Source organism: Salmo salar, chromosome 01 (assembly GCF_965601325.2).
Source record: "Salmo salar chromosome 01, fSalSal1, whole genome shotgun sequence".
Lineage (NCBI taxonomy): Eukaryota > Metazoa > Chordata > Actinopteri > Salmoniformes > Salmonidae > Salmo > Salmo salar.
Genome location: NC_138291.1, coordinates 6,471,510 through 6,492,129, shown reverse-complemented (window position 1 = coordinate 6,492,129; position 20,620 = coordinate 6,471,510). Strand labels below are relative to the sequence as shown.

Sequence of the window (20,620 nt, the reverse complement as noted above, 5' to 3'; positions counted from 1 at the left end):
GGCGGATGCCAGGAGAACGCTACCTGCCCCAATGCATGGTGCCAACTGTAAAGTTTGGTGGAAGAAGAAGAATGGTCTGGGGCTGTTTTCATGGTTCGGGCCAGGCCCCTTAGTTCCAATGAAGGGAAATCTAAACGCTACAGCATACAATGACATTCTAGACGATTCTGTGCTCGAATCACTAACGCTCTTATGGCTGAATGGAAGCAAGTCCCCGCAGCAATGTTCCAACATCTAGTGGAAAGCCTTCCCAGAAGAGTGGAGGCTGTTAAAGCAGCAAAGAGGGAACCAACTCTATATTAATGACCATGATTTTGGAATGAGTTGTTCGACGAGCAGGTGTCTACATACTTTTGGTCATGTAGTGTACCATCAATCTCAACTCTGGCTCCTCCTGGTTCACTGAGAGGGGATCAATAGGCACCAAACACACACTACCACCTCGTGAGTGGTACGCTACGAAGCTAGCTAGATCTACACACAGACTATCGTCCTCAACTCTGGCTCCTCCTGGTTCACTGAGATGTGATCAATAGGCACCAAACGGAAGAAAACGGAAACTTGGAGGGACTATCTAGACTACCTGAAAATGCTCATTTTCATTTTCTGTTGCAAAGCATGTCATTTTAAAACCGTGAACACAACCCTGGATTCATACTGTATGTACACATTGAAACACCTATGTTGATCTATTTCTGGATTCCAGTAGGGATATCTTTATGGTAACCATTATTTTCAATGTGTCTTCCCTTAGCTGGTCAAGCAGTGGATGCCATCCATGTGACCCAGCTGGAGAGGGACACAGTGCTAGTGTGCCTGGACAGTAAGTATGACCTCTGACCTCAAACCTCTGAGCCCCACTTGTACACTATTCCCTATGTAGTGCACTACTTTTGACCAGAGCCAATAGGGCTGGTAGTGCACTACTTTTGAACAGGACCCATAGGGCTGATAGTGCACTACTTTTTTGACCAGGGCCCATAGGGAAGTGCACTACATAGGTAATAGTGAGCCATTTGGGACTCCCATTTCAGTCTAACTAGTCCTGCACTGAGAAAGTAGACATGATGTTAATTGTTTGCCCTTCAGTCATTATTTCATTTATTTAACCAGGAAAAAGACCCTTGAGTTTAGAAACCTCTCTTTGTTTTTCGAGGGGGACCTGGCAAGAGGTCAGCAGGAAGTTGTCAGCGTGTACACACAACACAATATAATATAATACAATTACATACTGAACCCCTACCTTGAGATGGTACCGCCCAGCACATCTAGAAGGGGGGGATTACATACTGAACCCCTACCTTGAGATGGTACCACCCAGCACATCTAGAAGGGGGGATTACATACTGAACCCCTACCTTGAGATGGTATCACCCAGCACATCTAGAAGGGGGGGATTACATACTGAACCCCTACCTTGAGATGGTACCACCCAGCACATCTAGAAGGGGGGGATTACATACTGAACCCCTACCTTGAGATGGTACCACCCAGCACATCTAGAAGGGGGGATTACATACTGAACCCCTACCTTGAGATGGTACCACCCAGCACATCTAGAAGGGGGGGATTACATACTGAACCCCTACCTTGAGATGGTACCACCCAGCACATCTAGAAGGGGGGGATTACATACTGAACCCCTACCTTGAGATGGTACCACCCAGCACATCTAGAAGGGGGGGATTACATACTGAACCCCTACCTTGAGATGGTACCACCCAGCACATCTAGAAGGGGGGATTACATACTGACCCCTACCTTGAGATGGTACCACCCAGCACATCTAGAAGGGGGGGATTACATACTGAACCCCTACCTTGAGATGGTACCACCCAGCACATCTAGAAGGGGGGGATTACATACTGAACCCCTACCTTGAGATGGTACCACCCAGCACATCTAGAAGGGGGGGATTACATACTGAACCCCTACCTTGAGATGGTACCACCCAGCACATCTAGAAGGGGGGATTACATACTGACCCCTACCTTGAGATGGTACCACCCAGCACATCTAGAAGGGGGGGATTACATACTGAACCCTACCTTGAGATGGTACCACCCAGCACATCTAGAAGGGGGGGATTACATACTGAACCCTCTCCTCTAGTTTTAGTTTCCTCTACCAGAGGTTTAAACTCAGACAGGGACACCCTCTCCTCTAGTTTTAATCTTTTACATCTCGTTCTAAGACCACCGAGCATTATTAGGACAGTTATCTTTTACCCATTTCAGGAAATGAGAAACATCGTAGCAGCTGAGAACGGACACTGTGATGTCCTTGTAAGTGAGGACATGTATAAAATATCTGCTTTTTTATCCGGCCACTATTCAAAAATCCCCGTCCTGTTTTTATTGTAGAAAATCTAAAGATCGTGAACCTCATGGGAAGATTGAAGTCCAATAAGAAGCTAGCCTCGGAGCTCAGCTTTGACTTCGCCATTGGATCCGTTGGTAAGATGAGCTCTTTAATATTATTCACCTACTACTGTAACTTCTGTGTTAGTTATGGTTTCCCCTGTATTCACATCCCACTACCCTTCAATATTATGCATCCTTTCTTGTCATTGTCAACGTCGACCATCGATATATATTAATGTGTATGATGATTGCTGATATCCTCCCTGTCGTAACATTCCTCTCCCTTCTTCTCCAGTGACGGTGTAATACGTTTGTATGATAAACTGTGTAATAATAATATGTATGATAACTGACGTCCCTTGTCCTCCAGTGTGCCTTCAGGACAGTGTTCTGGCCTTCTGGAAGCACGGCATGCAGGGAAAGAGCTTCAAGTCCAACGAGGTAGGTGTTACCGTTAGTAGAAAAAACATTCAGTCACGTCATCTGTAACCGTACTGTCACACTCTAGACATGCTTCACATTGTCAATCAAACGGAATCTAAATGACAATAACAAAACCTGACCAGTCAGATCTATACAGGAGGGTGATTGTAAAGGCACCGGTCAGGGTGGAGAGAGAGAGAGAGAGAGAGAGGGAGGGTGGAGAGAGAGAGGGAGGGAGAGAGGGAGGGTGGAGAGAGAGAGGGAGGGGAGAGAGGGAGGGTGGAGGGAGAGAGAGAGGGTGGAGGGAGGGTGGGTGGAGAGAGAGAGGGTGGCGAGAGGGTGGAGGGAGGGAGGGAGGGTGGAGAGAGAGGGTGGGGGGAGAGAGAGAGGGTGGGGAGAGGGAGAGAGGGTGGGGAGAGAGAGAGGGTGGAGGGAGAGAGAGAGGGTGGGGAGAGAGAGAGAGAGAGAGAGAGAGAGAGAGAGAGGGAGGGTGGAGAGAGTCAGAATATTTTCTACAATGTTGCAAGGGACCCAAGTTAATAGTTGACACAATGTTTGCAGTTCCTTGCAGACAGGCCGTGTGTAGCCAATGTGATTTATAGGATAATTATTATCAGCAGGAGATGTTCTACCCGCAGGCTGCATTGTTTTTATTTGTTGGCTTTTATGTAGACTATTTTTACATAGTTGGTAATAGAAGTTACATTTTAGGTGTATCGTTTTCGTTTGGATATCATTTTGATTAACCACGTGACAATGATTTTGAGATATGAAGACATTATTATAAATTAAATTAAACTTTCATGAAAATGTGCATATGAAAACCATAACTGGCACGTAGATGGGTAGAAATGGTAAGATAAATGGACATTCCACATGAGAAAGGTCGCCGAATCCTCCTGTAGCCTCTTACCAGCGACGTCAGGAGAGAAATGGCAGAATCTGCCGAAGCCAGCAGGAAGGAACGGGAGGAAAATAGTTGGGTCAGGTTTTTTTTTCCTTCTTCTTCTGGTTAACTAGGTTTCTGGCGCCCTCTTGAGGCATTTGTCCCACTTCATCAAACCGTAAGCTTAAAGCATCAGACAAACTCAATGCACATAGTCAAATTTATTAAAACACATATGTTGTGTCTATATATAGAAAAAATACACACATTTCGGTCTACCAATAGTTTATTTTGTCAGACAGCCCTAGATCAGATAACTGTGTACTAGGAGGCATGACCACCAGTGACACCTGCTCGGTGTGAGTTCTTTACCCGGACAGAGACCCCTCTGGTTAGGGTTACCCGGGGTCCTGATGACGGCGAGAACAAGGCCTTTAAGGTGGCTCGGGAGGTACCCACCGGAGCGATCAGCCTACTAGGCATCATATCAATAGACTAATGTCCTGTCCCCCACTTCACTGCCTTCCTTCAAGGAGGCTTTTCAACAGAATCATACAGGAGACGGAGCGGATGAATAATTGAACAGCCCACCTTCACCCTCTGTTGTGCAGCTGTTTCATTTTCTGATGAACATGAATACTGCATGGTATCTGACATTTTGACAGGCTAACGTGTTGTTCTGCTCCACCCTGGCGCGCACACACACACACCACACACACACACACACACACACACACACACACACACACACACACACACACACACACACACACACACACACACACACTGTACTGTAACGCTGGGCTGAGCCCCCAGCCAACACACAGCCTTGTTTCAGCTCAGTCATACACACGTGTGTGTGTGTGTGTGTGTGTGTGTGTGTGTGTGTGTGTGTGTGTGTGTGTGTGTGTGTGTGTGTGTGTGTGTGTGTGTGTGTGTGTGTGTAGCAGTGAAAAGACTACCCTGGGTGTCCCCTATCACTTTTCATAAAAACAGAATGCCTCACCTCACAGTGATCTCTGGACGTGTGTGTGTATTGTGTGTGTGTGTGTGTGTGTGTGTGTGTGTGGTGTGCCAGGTGATCAGGTTAACATGAGATCCTCTCTGTGAAAGGTTGACAACTTCATTACCTGCAGGTGGACACAGAGACACACATAGCTTCATGTAGCTTAGCCTCAGAGTGTGATCCCAGAGGATTTTCTCCTGGACTCGTCTATGTTGGCACACAGCGAAACACTGAGTCCATCTGAACTCTGATAGGCAGAGTAACCTACGGTTGGCAGGGGGGGCTACTGAGGTCATATGGGGGGGGGGGTGGGCTACTGAGGTCATATGGGGGGGGGGGCTACTGAGGTCATATGGGGGGGGGGGGGCTACTGAGGTCATGGGGGGGCTACTGAGGTCATGGGGGGGCTACTGAGGTCATGGGGGGGCTACTGAGGTCATATGGGGGGGGGGCTACTGAGGTCATATGGGGGGGGGGCTACTGAGGTCATATGGGGGGGGGGCTACTGAGGTCATGGGGGGGCTACTGAGGTCATATGGGGGGACTACTGAGGTCATATGGGGGGGCTACTGAGGTCATATGGGGGGGCTACTGAGGTCATATGGGGGGGTCTACTGAGGTCATATGGGGGGGTCTACTGAGGTCATATGGGGGGGTCTACTGAGGTCATATGGGGGGGCTCACTGAGGTCATATGGGGGGGTTACTGAGGTCATATGGGGGGGGTTACTGAGGTCATATGGGGGGGGTTACTGAGGTCATATGGGGGGGGGTTACTGAGGTCATATGGGGGGGGCTACTGAGGTCATATGGGGGGGTTACTGAGGTCATATGGGGGGGCTACTGAGGTCATAGGGGGGGTTACTGAGGTCATGGGGGGCTACTGAGGTCATATGGGGGGCTACTGAGGTCATATGGGGGGGTTACTGAGGTCATATGGGGGGTTACTGAGGTCATGGGGGCTACTGAGGTCATATGGGGGGGCTACTGAGGTCATATGGGGGGGTTACTGAGGTCATATGGGGGGGTTACTGAGGTCATATGGGGGGGCTACTGAGGTCATATGGGGGGTTACTGAGGTCATATGGGGGGGGGTTACTGAGGTCATATGGGGGGGTTACTGAGGTCATATGGGGGGGGTTACTGAGGTCATATGGGGGGGGTTACTGAGGTCATATGGGGGGGGTTACTGAGGTCATATGGGGGGGGCTACTGAGGTCATATGGGGGGGGCTACTGAGGTCATATGGGGGGGGGCTACTGAGGTCATATGGGGGGGGGCTACTGAGGTCATATGGGGGGGGCTACTGAGGTCATATGGGGGGGTTACTGAGGTCATATGGGGGGGTTACTGAGGTCATATGGGGGGGTTACTGAGGTCATATGGGGGGGGTTACTGAGGTCATATGGGGGGGTTACTGAGGTCATATGGGGGGGGTTACTGAGGTCATATGGGGGGGGCTACTGAGGTCATATGGGGGGGCTACTGAGGTCATATGGGGGGGGGTTACTGAGGTCATATGGGGGGGGCTACTGAGGTCATATGGGGGGGGGGCTACTGAGGTCATATGGGGGGGGGCTACTGAGGTCATATGGGGGGGGGCTACTGAGGTCATATGGGGGGGGGGCTACTGAGGTCATATGGGGGGGGCGGCTACTGAGGTCATATGGGCGGGGGCTACTGAGGTCATATGGGGGGGCTACTGAGGTCATATGGGGGGGGTTACTGAGGTCATATGGGGGGGTTACTGAGGTCATATGGGGGGGTTACTGAGGTCATATGGGGGGGGTTACTGAGGTCATATGGGGGGGCTACTGAGGTCGTGGGGGGGTCTACTGAGGTCATGTGGGGGGGCTACTGAGGTCTGTAATCATGGGATGGACTGTAATGGGGAAATATAAGATCGCTCACTTATACTTTGCATAGAAATGAAGACTCCTTGTAAAGTGTTAACAGTATTGGGGCAAAACCATGACTGGGTACAGTTTAATGTTCCATGTAGCTCCTCATCAATGTCCCTGTGTATGTTTCCATGTTGATTAATGTCCCTGTGTATGTTTCCGTGTTGATTAATGTCCCTGTGTATGTTTCCATGTTGATTAATGTCCCTGTGTATGTTTCCATGTTGATTAATGTCCCTGTGTATGTTTCCGTGTTGATGAAGTCTATTCCTTCCTTTAATCTACAGGTCACCCAGGAGATTTCTGATCCCAGCCGAGTCTTCCGTCTCCTCGGATCTGACAGGTTGGTGCTTGAAATGATTGTGTTTTTAACTCTTTTTCTGTCTGTCTGTCTGTCTGTCTGTCTGTCTGTCTCCAGATCTGACAGGTTGGTGCTTCAAATGATTGTATTTTAATTATTCACTTACCTGTCCTCATTCCCCCTCTCTGTCTCAACTTTTCGCTCTTTCTCTCACTCTCTCTTTACTTTCTGCCTCCCCCATCTCTTTCCTCTGTTTTCCATTCTAGTTGTATAGATGATTTATGTAGTGCCCTTTGACCTCTATAAAGCCACAGAGGCAGGGCTGGTAGCTAGTGGCTGTCTCCAGGGAGCAAGTGTCCTCCCACAGGTCCCTGTGTTTAACCATCGCCTGGAAACCACCAAACATCCTACTTCTCTCTCCGTCTTTCTCTTTCTCCCCCCCCCCCCCCTCCTCCCCTTAGTCTGAGTCCTCTTCAGACTTCTCTATAGAGGAGAGGTCCCCAGCTCTGGTGGCTGTCTCTCTCCGTCTCTCTCTCTCTCCGTCTCTCTCTCCGTCTCTCTCTCCGTCTCTCTCCGTCTCTCTCTCCGTCTCTCTCTGTCTCTCTCGCTCTCTCTCTCTCTCTCTGTCGCTCTCTCTCTCTCTCTCCGTCTCTCTCTGTCTCGCTCTCTCTGTCCGTCTCTCTGTCTCGCTCTCTCTCTCCGTCTCTCTCTGTCTCGCTCTCTCTCTCCGTCTCTCTCTGTCTCGCTCTCTCTCTCCGTCTCTCTCTGTCTCGCTCTCTCTCTCCGTCTCTCTCTGTCTCGCTCTCTCTCTCTCCGTCTCTCTCCGTCTCTCTCTCTCCGTCTCTCTCCGTCTCTCTCTGTCTCGCTCTCTCTCTCCGTCTCTCTCTGTCTCGCTCTCTCTCTCAGTCTCTCTCCGTCTCTCTCTGTCTCGCTCTCTCTCTCCGTCTCTCTCCGTCTCTCTCCGTCTCTCTCTGTCTCGCTCTCTCTCTCCGTCTCTCTCTGTCTCGCTCTCTCTCTCCGTCTCTCTCTGTCTCGCTCTCTTCTCCGTCTCTCTCTGTCTCGCTCTCTCTCTCCGTCTCTCTCTGTCTCGCTCTCTCTCTCCGTCTCTCTCTGTCTCGCTCTCTCTCTCCGTCTCTCTCTGTCTCGCTCTCTCTCTCCGTCTCTCTCTGTCTCGCTCTCTCTCTCCGTCTCTCTCTGTCTCGCTCTCTCTCTCCGTCTCTCTCTGTCTCGCTCTCTCTCTCTGTCTCTCTCTGTCTCTCTCTGTCTCTCTCCGTCTCTCTCTGTCTCTTTCTCTCTCTCTGTCTCTCTCCGTCTTTCTCTTTCTCCCCCCCCCTCCCCTTAGTCTGAGTCCTCTTCAGACCTCTCTATAGAGGAGAGGTCCCCAGCTCTGGTGACTGTCTCTCTCTCCCTCTCTCTCCAGGTCTGCTTCCGTTGCTATGACGAAGCATGTGCCCCAGATCACACAACCGTGGTTATAAATCAACAATCTTTCATCATTCAAACACTTTGAGTCTGAGTGGGATACCTCATTGTAATCTCAATGCTATCAGAAGAGGCTTGTAAAACCTCCATGTTATCTATGTGACTCACATTATAGCTTCTGGTTGGTTACATGCTGCAGAGTGGGCAGGGCAGTATCCTAGCCCGCTACACCAGTCCTCAACTATAGAAACCACTCAATGTGATTTAACTCCCTGGTTGGTTACATGCTGCAGAGTGGGCAGGGCAGTATCCTAGCCCTCTACACCAGTCCTCAACTATAGAAACCACTCAATGTGATTTAACTCCCTGGTTGGTTACATGCTGCAGAGTGGGCAGGGCAGTATCCTAGCCCGCTACACCAGTCCTCAACTATAGAAACCACTCAATGTGATTTAACTCCCTGGTTGGTTACATGCTGCAGAGTGGGCAGGGCAGTATCCTAGCCCTCTACACCAGTCCTCAACTATAGAAACCACTCAATGTGATTTAACTCCCTGGTTGGTTACATGCTGCAGAGTGGGCAGAGTGGGCAGGGCAGTATCCTAGCCCTCTACACCAGTCCTCAACTATAGAAACCACTCAATGTGATTTAACTCCCTGGTTGGTTACATGCTGCAGAGTGGGCAGAGTGGGCAGGGCAGTATCCTAGCCCTCTACACCAGTCCTCAACTATAGAAACCACTCAATGTGATTTAACTCCCTGGTTGGTTACATGCTGCAGAGTGGGCAGAGTGGGCAGGGCAGTATCCTAGCCCTCTACACCAGTCCTCAACTATAGAAACCAGTCAATGTGATTTAACTCCCTGGTTGGTTACATGCTGCAGAGTGGGCAGGGCAGTATCCTAGCCCTCTACACCAGTCCTCAACTATAGAAACCACTCAATGTGATTTAACTCCCTGGTTGGTTACATGCTGCAGAGTGGGCAGAGTGGGCAGGCAGTATCCTAGCCCTCTACACCAGTCCTCAACTATAGAAACCACTCAATGTGATTTAACTCCCTGGTTGGTTACATGCTGCAGAGTGGGCAGAGTGGGCAGGGCAGTCCCCTAGCCCTCTACACCAGTCCTCAACTATAGAAACCACTCAATGTGATTTAACTCCCTGGTTGGTTACATGCTGCAGAGTGGGCAGGGCAGTATCCTAGCCCTCTACACCAGTCCTCAACTATAGAAACCACTCAATGTGATTTAACTCCCTGGTTGGTTACATGCTGCAGAGTGGGCAGAGTGGGCAGGGCAGTATCCTAGCCCTCTACACCAGTCCTCAACTATAGAAACCACTCAATGTGATTTAACTCCCTGGTTGGTTACATGCTGCAGAGTGGGCAGAGTGGGCAGGGCAGTATCCTAGCCCTCTACACCAGTCCTCAACTATAGAAACCACTCAATGTGATTTAACTCCCTGGTTGGTTACATGCTGCAGAGTGGGCAGAGTGGGCAGGGCAGTATCCTAGCCCTCTACACCAGTCCTCAACTATAGAAACCACTCAATGTGATTTAACTCCCTGGTTGGTTACATGCTGCAGAGTGGGCAGAGTGGGCAGGGCAGTATCCTAGCCCTCTACACCAGTCCTCAACTATAGAAACCACTCAATGTGATTTAACTCCCTGGTTGGTTACATGCTGCAGAGTGGGCAGAGTGGGCAGGGCAGTCCCCTAGCCCTCTACACCAGTCCTCAACTATAGAAACCACTCAATGTGATTTAACTCCCTGGTTGGTTACATGCTGCAGAGTGGGCAGGGCAGTATCCTAGCCCTCTACACCAGTCCTCAACTATAGAAACCACTCAATGTGATTTAACTCCCTGGTTGGTTACATGCTGCAGAGTGGGCAGAGTGGCAGGGCAGTATCCTAGCCCTCTACACCAGTCCTCAACTATAGAAACCACTCAATGTGATTTAACTCCCTGGTTGGTTACATGCTGCAGAGTGGGCAGAGTGGGCAGGGCAGTATCCTAGCCCTCTACACCAGTCCTCAACTATAGAAACCACTCAATGTGATTTAACTCCCTGGTTGGTTACATGCTGCAGAGTGGGCAGAGTGGGCAGGGCAGTATCCTAGCCCTCTACACCAGTCCTCAACTATAGAAACCACTCAATGTGATTTAACTCCCTGGTTGGTTACATGCTGCAGAGTGGGCAGGGCAGTATCCTAGCCCTCTACACCAGTCCTCAACTATAGAAACCACTCAATGTGATTTAACTCCCTGGTTGGTTACATGCTGCAGAGTGGGCAGAGTGGGCAGGGCAGTATCCTAGCCCTCTACACCAGTCCTCAACTATAGAAACCACTCAATGTGATTTAACTCCCTGGTTGGTTACATGCTGCAGAGTGGGCAGGGCAGTATCCTAGCCCTCTACACCAGTCCTCAACTATAGAAACCACTCAATGTGATTTAACTCCCTGGTTGGTTACATGCTGCAGAGTGGGCAGGGCAGTATCCTAGCCCTCTACACCAGTCCTCAACTATAGAAACCACTCAATGTGATTTAACTCCCTGGTTGGTTACATGCTGCAGAGTGGGCAGGGCAGTATCCTAGCCCTCTACACCAGTCCTCAACTATAGAAACCAGTCAATGTGATTTAACTCCCTGGTTGGTTACATGCTGCAGAGTGGGCAGGGCAGTATCCTAGCCCGCTACACCAGTCCTCAACTATAGAAACCACTCAATGTGATTTAACTCCCTGGTTGGTTACATGCTGCAGAGTGGGCAGAGTGGGCAGGGCAGTATCCTAGCCCTCTACACCAGTCCTCAACTATAGAAACCACTCAATGTGATTTAACTCCCTGGTTGGTTACATGCTGCAGAGTGGGCAGAGTGGGCAGGGCAGTATCCTAGCCCTCTACACCAGTCCTCAACTATAGAAACCACTCAATGTGATTTAACTCCCTGGTTGGTTACATGCTGCAGAGTGGGCAGAGTGGGCAGGGCAGTCCCCTAGCCCTCTACACCAGTCCTCAACTATAGAAACCAGTCAATGTGATTTAACTCCCTGGTTGGTTACATGCTGCAGAGTGGGCAGGGCAGTATCCTAGCCCTCTACACCAGTCCTCAACTATAGAAACCACTCAATGTGATTTAACTCCCTGGTTGGTTACATGCTGCAGAGTGGGCAGAGTGGGCAGGGCAGTATCCTAGCCCTCTACACCAGTCCTCAACTATAGAAACCACTCAATGTGATTTAACTCCCTGGTTGGTTACATGCTGCAGAGTGGGCAGAGTGGGCAGGGCAGTCCCTAGCCCTCTACACCAGTCCTCAACTATAGAAACCACTCAATGTGATTTAACTCCCTGGTTGGTTACATGCTGCAGAGTGGGCAGAGTGGGCAGGGCAGTATCCTAGCCCTCTACACCAGTCCTCAACTATAGAAACCACTCAATGTGATTTAACTCCCTGGTTGGTTACATGCTGCAGAGTGGGCAGGGCAGTATCCTAGCCCTCTACACCAGTCCTCAACTATAGAAACCACTCAATATGATTTAACGTCGTGGCTCGGACACATTTCCCACCCTGTGGTGGTAGATCTCCTAGTAATGATGGTTCTCCCAGGACAAGGCCCCGTGGTGCTTTAGGCTCAGCCCATTCTGATTCTCCTGCAACAGCCTGTGCTCTGCCAATCCAACCTGAATGTTTTATTCAGACTGGCACCTGGGCACTGCCACGCCAGCCTGGTTTGAGTGTCTCTCTGCTCCTCTGTAATTCCATCTGATAAATCAGACACTCTGGTCTTGGACTGTTACCCTCTGTGGGCAGAGATACTCCTCATCTCATCTGTCACTCTGCCGGAAGGATGGCACCACCCTCTCTACTCCTCATAATCTCTGTCTAGCTGCCTGCTACTCTTTAACCCACCAAGATATTCTAGCAATTCTATTCAATGAATTCTGTTCTGTTCTGTGTGTGTTTTCTCCAGATGGGGACCTGGTTAGCAGCTATAACCCGCTGTAGTGTTGTTGTTGTGGTTCTGGAGAGCTGCTGCTAACTGACATCTCTCTCTCTAACAGGGTGGTGGTTCTGGAGAGCTGCTGCTAACTGACATCTCTCTCTAACAGGGTGGTGGTTCTGGAGAGCTGCTGCTAACTGACATCTCTCTCTCTCTAACAGGGTGGTGGTTCTGGAGAGCTGCTGCTAACTGACATCTCTCTCTCTAACAGGGTGGTGGTTCTGGAGAGCTGCTGCTAACTGACATCTCTCTCTCTCTAACAGGGTGGTGGTTCTGGAGAGCTGCTGCTAACTGACATCTCTCTCTCTCTAACAGGGTGGTGGTTCTGGAGAGCTGCTGCTAACTGACATCTCTCTCTCTCTAACAGGGTGGTGGTTCTGGAGAGCTGCTGCTAACTGACATCTCTCTCTCTAACAGGGTGGTGGTTCTGGAGAGCTGCTGCTAACTGACATCTCTTCTCTAACAGGGTGGTGGTTCTGGAGAGCTGCTGCTAACTGACATCTCTCTCTAACAGGGTGGTGGTTCTGGAGAGCTGCTGCTAACTGACATCTCTCTCTAACAGGGTGGTGGTTCTGGAGAGCTGCTGCTAACTGACATCTCTCTCTCTAACAGGGTGGTGGTTCTGGAGAGCTGCTGCTAACTGACATCTCTCTCTCTCTAACAGGGTGGTGGTTCTGGAGAGCTGCTGCTAACTGACATCTCTCTCTAACAGGGTGGTGGTTCTGGAGAGCTGCTGCTAACTGACATCTCTCTCTCTAACAGGGTGGTGGTTCTGGAGAGCTGCTGCTAACTGACATCTCTCTCTAACAGGGTGGTGGTTCTGGAGAGCTGCTGCTAACTGACATCTCTCTCTCTAACAGGGTGGTGGTTCTGGAGAGCTGCTGCTAACTGACATCTCTCTCTCTAACAGGGTGGTGGTTCTGGAGAGCTGCTGCTAACTGACATCTCTCTCTAACAGGGTGGTGGTTCTGGAGAGCTGCTGCTAACTGACATCTCTCTCTCTAACAGGGTGGTGGTTCTGGAGAGCTGCTGCTAACTGACATCTCTCTCTCTAACAGGGTGGTGGTTCTGGAGAGCTGCTGCTAACTGACATCTCTCTCTAACAGGGTGGTGGTTCTGGAGAGCTGCTGCTAACTGACATCTCTCTCTAACAGGGTGGTGGTTCTGGAGAGCTGCTGCTAACTGACATCTCTCTCTCTAACAGGGTGGTGGTTCTGGAGAGCTGCTGCTAACTGACATCTCTCTCTAACAGGGTGGTGGTTCTGGAGAGCTGCTGCTAACTGACATCTCTCTCTAACAGGGTGGTGGTTCTGGAGAGCTGCTGCTAACTGAATCTCTCTCTAACAGGGTGGTGGTTCTGGAGAGCTGCTGCTAACTGACATCTCTCTCTCTCTAACAGGGTGGTGGTTCTGGAGAGCTGCTGCTAACTGACATCTCTCTCTCTAACAGGGTGGTGGTTCTGGAGAGCTGCTGCTAACTGACATCTCTCTCTCTAACAGGGTGGTGGTTCTGGAGAGCTGCTGCTAACTGACATCTCTCTAACAGGGTGGTGGTTCTGGAGAGCTGCTGCTAACTGACATCTCTCTCTAAAGGGTGGTGGTTCTGGAGAGCTGCTGCTAACTGACATCTCTCTCTCTAACAGGGTGGTGGTTCTGGAGAGCTGCTGCTAACTGACATCTCTCTCTAACAGGGTGGTGGTTCTGGAGAGCTGCTGCTAACTGACATCTCTCTCTCTAACAGGGTGGTGGTTCTGGAGAGCTGCTGCTAACTGACATCTCTCTCTCTAACAGGGTGGTGGTTCTGGAGAGCTGCTGCTAACTGACATCTCTCTCTCTAACAGGGTGGTGGTTCTGGAGAGCTGCTGCTAACTGACATCTCTCTCTCTAACAGGGTGGTGGTTCTGGAGAGCTGCTGCTAACTGACATCTCTCTCTAACAGGGTGGTGGTTCTGGAGAGCTGCTGCTAACTGACATCTCTCTCTAACAGGGTGGTGGTTCTGGAGAGCTGCTGCTAACTGACATCTCTCTCTAACAGGGTGGTGGTTCTGGGGAGCTGCTGCTAACTGACATCTCTCTCTCTAACAGGGTGGTGGTTCTGGAGAGCTGCTGCTAACTGACATCTCTCTCTCTAACAGGGTGGTGGTTCTGGAGAGCTGCTGCTAACTGACATCTCTCTCTAACAGGGTGGTGGTTCTGGAGAGCTGCTGCTAACTGACATCTCTCTCTCTAACAGGGTGGTGGTTCTGGAGAGCTGCTGCTAACTGACATCTCTCTCTAACAGGGTGGTGGTTCTGGAGAGCTGCTGCTAACTGACATCTCTCTCTCTAACAGGGTGGTGGTTCTGGAGAGCTGCTGCTAACTGACATCTCTCTCTAACAGGGTGGTGGTTCTGGAGAGCTGCTGCTAACTGACATCTCTCTCTCTCTCTAACAGGGTGGTGGTTCTGGAGAGCTGCTGCTAACTGACATCTCTCTCTCTAACAGGGTGGTGGTTCTGGAGAGCTGCTGCTAACTGACATCTCTCTCTCTAACAGGGTGGTGGTTCTGGAGAGCTGCTGCTAACTGACATCTCTCTCTCTCTAACAGGGTGGTGGTTCTGGAGAGCTGCTGCTAACTGACATCTCTCTCTCTAACAGGGTGGTGGTTCTGGAGAGCTGCTGCTAACTGACATCTCTCTCTCTAACAGGGTGGTGGTTCTGGAGAGCTGCTGCTAACTGACATCTCTCTCTCTCTAACAGGGTGGTGGTTCTGGAGAGCTGCTGCTAACTGACATCTCTCTCTCTAACAGGGTGGTGGTTCTGGAGAGCTGCTGCTAACTGACATCTCTCTCTCTAACAGGGTGGTGGTTCTGGAGAGCTGCTGCTAACTGACATCTCTCTCTAACAGGGTGGTGGTTCTGGAGAGCTGCTGCTAACTGACATCTCTCTCTAACAGGGTGGTGGTTCTGGAGAGCTGCTGCTAACTGACATCTCTCTCTAACAGGGTGGTGGTTCTGGAGAGCTGCTGCTAACTGACATCTCTCTCTCTAACAGGGTGGTGGTTCTGGAGAGCTGCTGCTAACTGACATCTCTCTCTAACAGGGTGGTGGTTCTGGGGAGCTGCTGCTAACTGACATCTCTCTCTCTAACAGGGTGGTGGTTCTGGAGAGCTGCTGCTAACTGACATCTCTAACAGGGTGGTGGTTCTGGAGAGCTGCTGCTAACTGACATATCTCTCTCTCTTTCTAACAGGGTGGTGGTTCTGGAGAGTCGACCCACTGACAACCCCACAGCCCTCAGCAACCTGTACATCCTGGCTGGACATGAGAACAGTTACTAGCCCTTTAACCATGTTACCAGCTCATACCTGTGACCCAGTGACTCCACACAGAGAGAGGAGGAGCAGTGGAGAGCACCTACAGACCCATTGGATAGGTGAAGAATTACCAGGAAGTGGATAAGCTCACAGCAGTCCCTTCACTTCTCTCAGCAGGCTCTCATACCGCCTGAACTCATGGTACAACCACACATAGAACAATGAGACAGATACTTCACTGGATGTATAAAATGTGAAGCATCCGGGTTACCAAATATGGTAGTGAGAGGAAGGCCCACTGGCGGGCAGTGGGAGAAGATGGAACGAGATGGATTTTGACCGACATTCTGCAAATCTTCTCATCAATGAAACATTTGATCACAATACAGTTTTCTGTTCTCAAAACTAGAATCTGTTATGAACGGAATGGATTCATTTTTGTAGACTTTACCCTTTTTTTTTTAAATCATGCTGTTACAAGGAGTGCAAAGGTGAATTGAGTTATTGCATACTTCACAGAGTAGGTGTTCCCTAACGGAAATATGTAGATGTATGCTAGAAGGCTCCAATAGGATCTTGCTAGATCGTGCTTGGCTCTGCCCACCTTCTTGCTTGTTCTGCCCACTATGACTCATTTGTTCCCATTGGAAACGACAGGCTGCGATCTATCTTGGTTTAGTTATATAAAATCTTAGGTTGAACTGTGTCACCAAACCCAGGAACTAGTTAGTGAATCCAGAAACAGCAGGTCATCAACCAACAGGTCAGACGAGGGGACTGTGATGCTTCAAGCAAAACCACCTCCTTCCTCAACACAGATCTTCCAACGGCCTTATGCTGAGCAGGCAAGCAGCACCTCCTCCTCCCTCTACAGTCCTGTCCACCACCACTCTCCCACCCTCACCCTGCAGCCTCCTCTCCCACCCTCACCCTGCAGCCTCCTCTCCCACCCTCACCCTGCAGCCTCCTCTCCCACCCTCACCCTGCAGCCTCCTCTCCCACCCTCACCCTGCAGCCTCCTCTCCCACCCTCACCCTGCAGCCTCCTCTCCCACCCTCACCCTGCAGCCTCCTCTCCCACCCTCACCCTGCAGCCTCCTCTCCCATCCTCACCCTGGAGACTCCTCTCCCACCCTCACCCTGTAGCAGCCTCCTCTCCCACCCTCACCCTGTAGCAGCCTCCTCTCCCACCCTCACCCTGTAGCAGCCTCCTCTCCCACCCTCACCCTGTAGCAGCCTCCTCTCCCACCCTCACCCTGCAGCAGCCTCCTCTCCCACCCTCACCCTGCAGCAGCCTCCTCTCCCACCCTCACCCTGCAGCAGCCTCCTCTCCCACCCTCACCCTGCAGCAGCCTCCTCTCCCACCCTCACCCTGCAGCAGCCTCCTCTCCCACCCTCACCCTGCAGCAGCCTCCTCTCCCACCCTCACCCTGCAGCCTCCTCTCCCACCCTCACCCTGTAGCAGCCTCCTCTCCCACCCTCACCCTGCAGCAGCCTCCTCAACCACCCTCACCCTGCAGCAGCCTCCTCTCCCACCCTCACCCTGCAGCCTCCTCTCCCACCCTCACCCTGTAGCAGCCTCCTCTCCCACCCTCACCCTGTAGCAGCCTCCTCTCCCACCCTCACCCTGCAGCAGCCTCCTCTCCCACCCTCACCCTGCAGCAGCCTCCTCAACCACCCTCACCCTGCAGCAGCCTCCTCTCCCACCCTCACCCTGCAGCCTCCTCTCCCACCCTCACCCTGCAGCCTCCTCTCCCACCCTCACCCTGCAGCAGCCTCCTCTCCCACCCTCACCCTGCAGCAGCCTCCTCTCCCACCCTCACCCTGTAGCAGCCTCCTCTCCCACCCTCACCCTGTAGCAGCCTCCTCTCCCACCCTCACCCTGTAGCAGCCTCCTCTCCCACCCTCACCCTGCAGCAGCCTCCTCTCCCACCCTCACCCTGCAGCAGCCTCCTCTCCCACCCTCACCCTGCAGCCTCCTCTCCCACCCTCACCCTGCAGCAGCCTCCTCTCCCACCCTCACCCTGCAGCAGCCTCCTCTCCCACCCTCACCCTGCAGCAGCCTCCTCTCCCACCCTCACCCTGCAGCAGCCTCCTCTCCCACCCTCACCCTGCAGCAGCCTCCTCTCCCACCCTCACCCTGCAGCAGCCTCCTCTCCCACCCTCACCCTGCAGCAGCCTCCTCTCCCACCCTCACCCTGCAGCAGCCTCCTCTCCCACCCTCACCCTGCAGCAGCCTCCTCTCCCACCCTCACCCTGCAGCAGCCTCCTCTCCCACCCTCACCCTGCAGCAGCCTCCTCTCCCACCCTCACCCTGCAGCAGCCTCCTCTCCCACCCTCACCCTGCAGCAGCCTCCTCTCCCACCCTCACCCTGCAGCAGCCTCCTCTCCCACCCTCACCCTGCAGCAGCCTCCTCTCCCACCCTCACCCTGCAGCAGCCTCCTCTCCCACCCTCACCCTGCAGCAGCCTCCTCTCCCACCCTCACCCTGCAGCAGCCTCCTCTCCCACCCTCACCCTGCAGCAGCCTCCTCTCCCACATGGATTACATATCAACTGAAATAGGAACAAGAAAAGTATCTAGAGGTGTGACTGAAAACAAGTGCCATAATAATTCAGACATTTAGGTCTGGTAGGGAGTGAATAAATGGGAGTTTCTTTGTGTGTGTATCAAAAAGTCCTTTGTAACCAAGCAACTGACTGTCACAGGTCTGGTTGGCGATAAGCTTTAGGGCTGCTTGTTAACGCGGAGCCTTCAGTGTTAGCAAGCCGTCGTAACGCCTTGGACCAGAGCTAGTTGCTGCCGCGCTAAGCCTTTCCAGCTCTCGTTCAACTAATATAGACTGGTTCAGATAGAATGTCCATCTATTTTGTTTGATGTGGGTAATTTAAACGTTATTTATTAATATCTAAGCAATTATTAGGGCATGTTGAATTGACAGGTTGTGCGGGATAGTTACATTTTTTTTTTTATATATATTAATTTACATTTATTTGAGGTGTTGTCGTTTCATCCAAACCATTTTTAATATTAACCTCTATCGATGGGTTGTTGTTTTTCTATGACCGTTTGGTGTAGGCTTGCTTCCCAAATGGCCCCCTATTCCCTATTTAGTGCACTACTTTTGATCAGGGGCCCATAGAGCTCTGGTTAAATATAGTGCACCTAATAGTGAATAGGCTTCCATTTGGGACGTTCCCATAATCCACCTCTCTTCCTCCCTCCGGCTTGGTAGCATTTTAGAATTTGAATATAATGTCAAATGTTTTGTTCCTGGGTTTTTTTTCCTTTTAAACTTTGACTTTATTCAGTATTTTTGCACCATGTAAGAAGCACTTTTGTAAATTTTCTTTTTTTATTTAAAATGACAAAACAAGGGAAATACATTAGTTTTCTGTAACATCATTGGCCTTCCCTTCAAAACTTTGAATGTATGCAGTTATTGTAATAAAACATTTTTTAAAACTATTAACAATACACACCTACTGTCGTTCTACTTACTAACTGCCAGTAAACCCAGGCTGCTGTGACGTGTGTGTCAACTCCTATATTTGGCTTGCTAACTCCTATGGTCACTGTCAAGGGGATACAAACAGATCTGGGAGCAGGGAAGGCCATCTGTACGAAGGTGTATGGAAAGAATTGATACAGTATTGTTGAGCCAGTTATCTGTTGACGTCCCGATCCCCGGGGGAAAGTTTGTTTTCCATAACGAATAAGACTACCTTTCAGTCTGTCATTCCACTGCCGTATTCCACCGCAACACTAATTGGTCTCCGTGGAATTAAGAGTTAGAAACTGGAGCAGTCCCTGTCTGGTATTTACTGACGCAAAAAGAAAATAGGACGAACGATGTCACTGTCAGACAGATGATGATAATAATAGGTGCCAGTTCTGAATTATCTTTCAGTTGGGAGGGTCTTACATTAAGAAAACAATAGCAGCTCATTACAGAAAATGTGTACACTGCTTATGCACAGTCACCTATCGACCAGTTCACAAGTGATCGTTCTGCGGCCAGTCAGTGAATAAAGTCCGGGATAACACTCTGCCATGGTGGGGTCGTCTTCTATATTGGGTATTCCATCATCGGTTCCTCTCGTTACATCAGTCGATACATACCTTAGCTGCTACCTTGTCAGAAATGTTCTGATCCAACTAGCCCATAGCCGTTAACGTTTCTTTTTAGAAAATGTTGTTTTTTTTGCCCCATAGATTTTGTAATGTTTAAGTGACTCATATCACATGAATAGACATGGCAAAATGTATAGAATTGCAATAGAATGAGCTTTAAAACGTCAAAAATTCACCATATGACAAAATGTGTAGAATTGGCGGAAATACGCTTTTAAACCTACAAAAATGTTCTCTCAGCCAACAAGCAGGGTGTGAACAGCTTGTTATTAACAGTGTTTGTGCCCATTGAAATAGACGTGAGATGTTCCCCAGTGCTGGGCCTGGGTGAACACGTTTTAGGAAGCCCTGCTGTACTACATGGGTATTCAACCCTGGGCACCCTGGGGTATGACAGGGGGTCTGCTAAAATAATACAACTGGAAGAAAACTAAAATGGCATAGAAAAACCACCTGCTACAATGCTAGCTACCAGTGTGTCAACTGGCTGCTGGTAAGTTTTCTTGACTTGGACATAATGTTTTGTCAACACGTGGCTTACCTTTTGTTTAACCAGCTGAACTGCTGCTCTTTGCGAAAATGTGTTTGTAGTTACAGTTCTAGCTAATAGGCTTTAAGAGTTTAAACTTCCTCTTTTAATTTGTAATTTGGAGAAGAAAAGGTAGAAGATCCCTGCTCTAGCAAAACAACAGGCGCTCTAGCAAGACAACAGGCGCTCTGGCAAGACAACAGGCGCTCTGGCAAGACAACAGGCGCTCTGGCAAAACAACAGGCGCTCTGGCAAAACAACAGGCGCTCTGGCAAAACAACAGGCGCTCTGGCAAGACAACAGGCGCTCTGGCAAGACAACAGGCGCTCTGGGAAAACAACAGGCGCTCTGGCAAGAC

General features: G+C 50.5%; 1 protein-coding gene across 3 annotated transcripts in view; it reads left to right on the top strand.

The window, feature by feature from the left end:
* map4k5 (mitogen-activated protein kinase kinase kinase kinase 5) overlaps positions 1 to 19,076 on the top strand; it is a 119,693-nt gene extending 100,617 nt beyond the window's left edge. For all 3 annotated transcript variants that reach the window (XM_045709476.2, XM_045709553.2, XM_082960638.1), the window contains 5 exons: positions 755 to 823; positions 2,364 to 2,456; positions 2,734 to 2,804; positions 6,866 to 6,921; positions 15,537 to 19,076. In XM_045709476.2, the coding sequence (XP_045565432.1) occupies positions 755 to 823; positions 2,364 to 2,456; positions 2,734 to 2,804; positions 6,866 to 6,921; positions 15,537 to 15,624 (377 nt within the window). In that variant the 3' untranslated portion in view covers positions 15,625 to 19,076. The remainder of the gene's footprint in view (positions 1 to 754; positions 824 to 2,363; positions 2,457 to 2,733; positions 2,805 to 6,865; positions 6,922 to 15,536) is intronic.
* Positions 19,077 to 20,620: the final 1,544 nt, after the last annotated feature.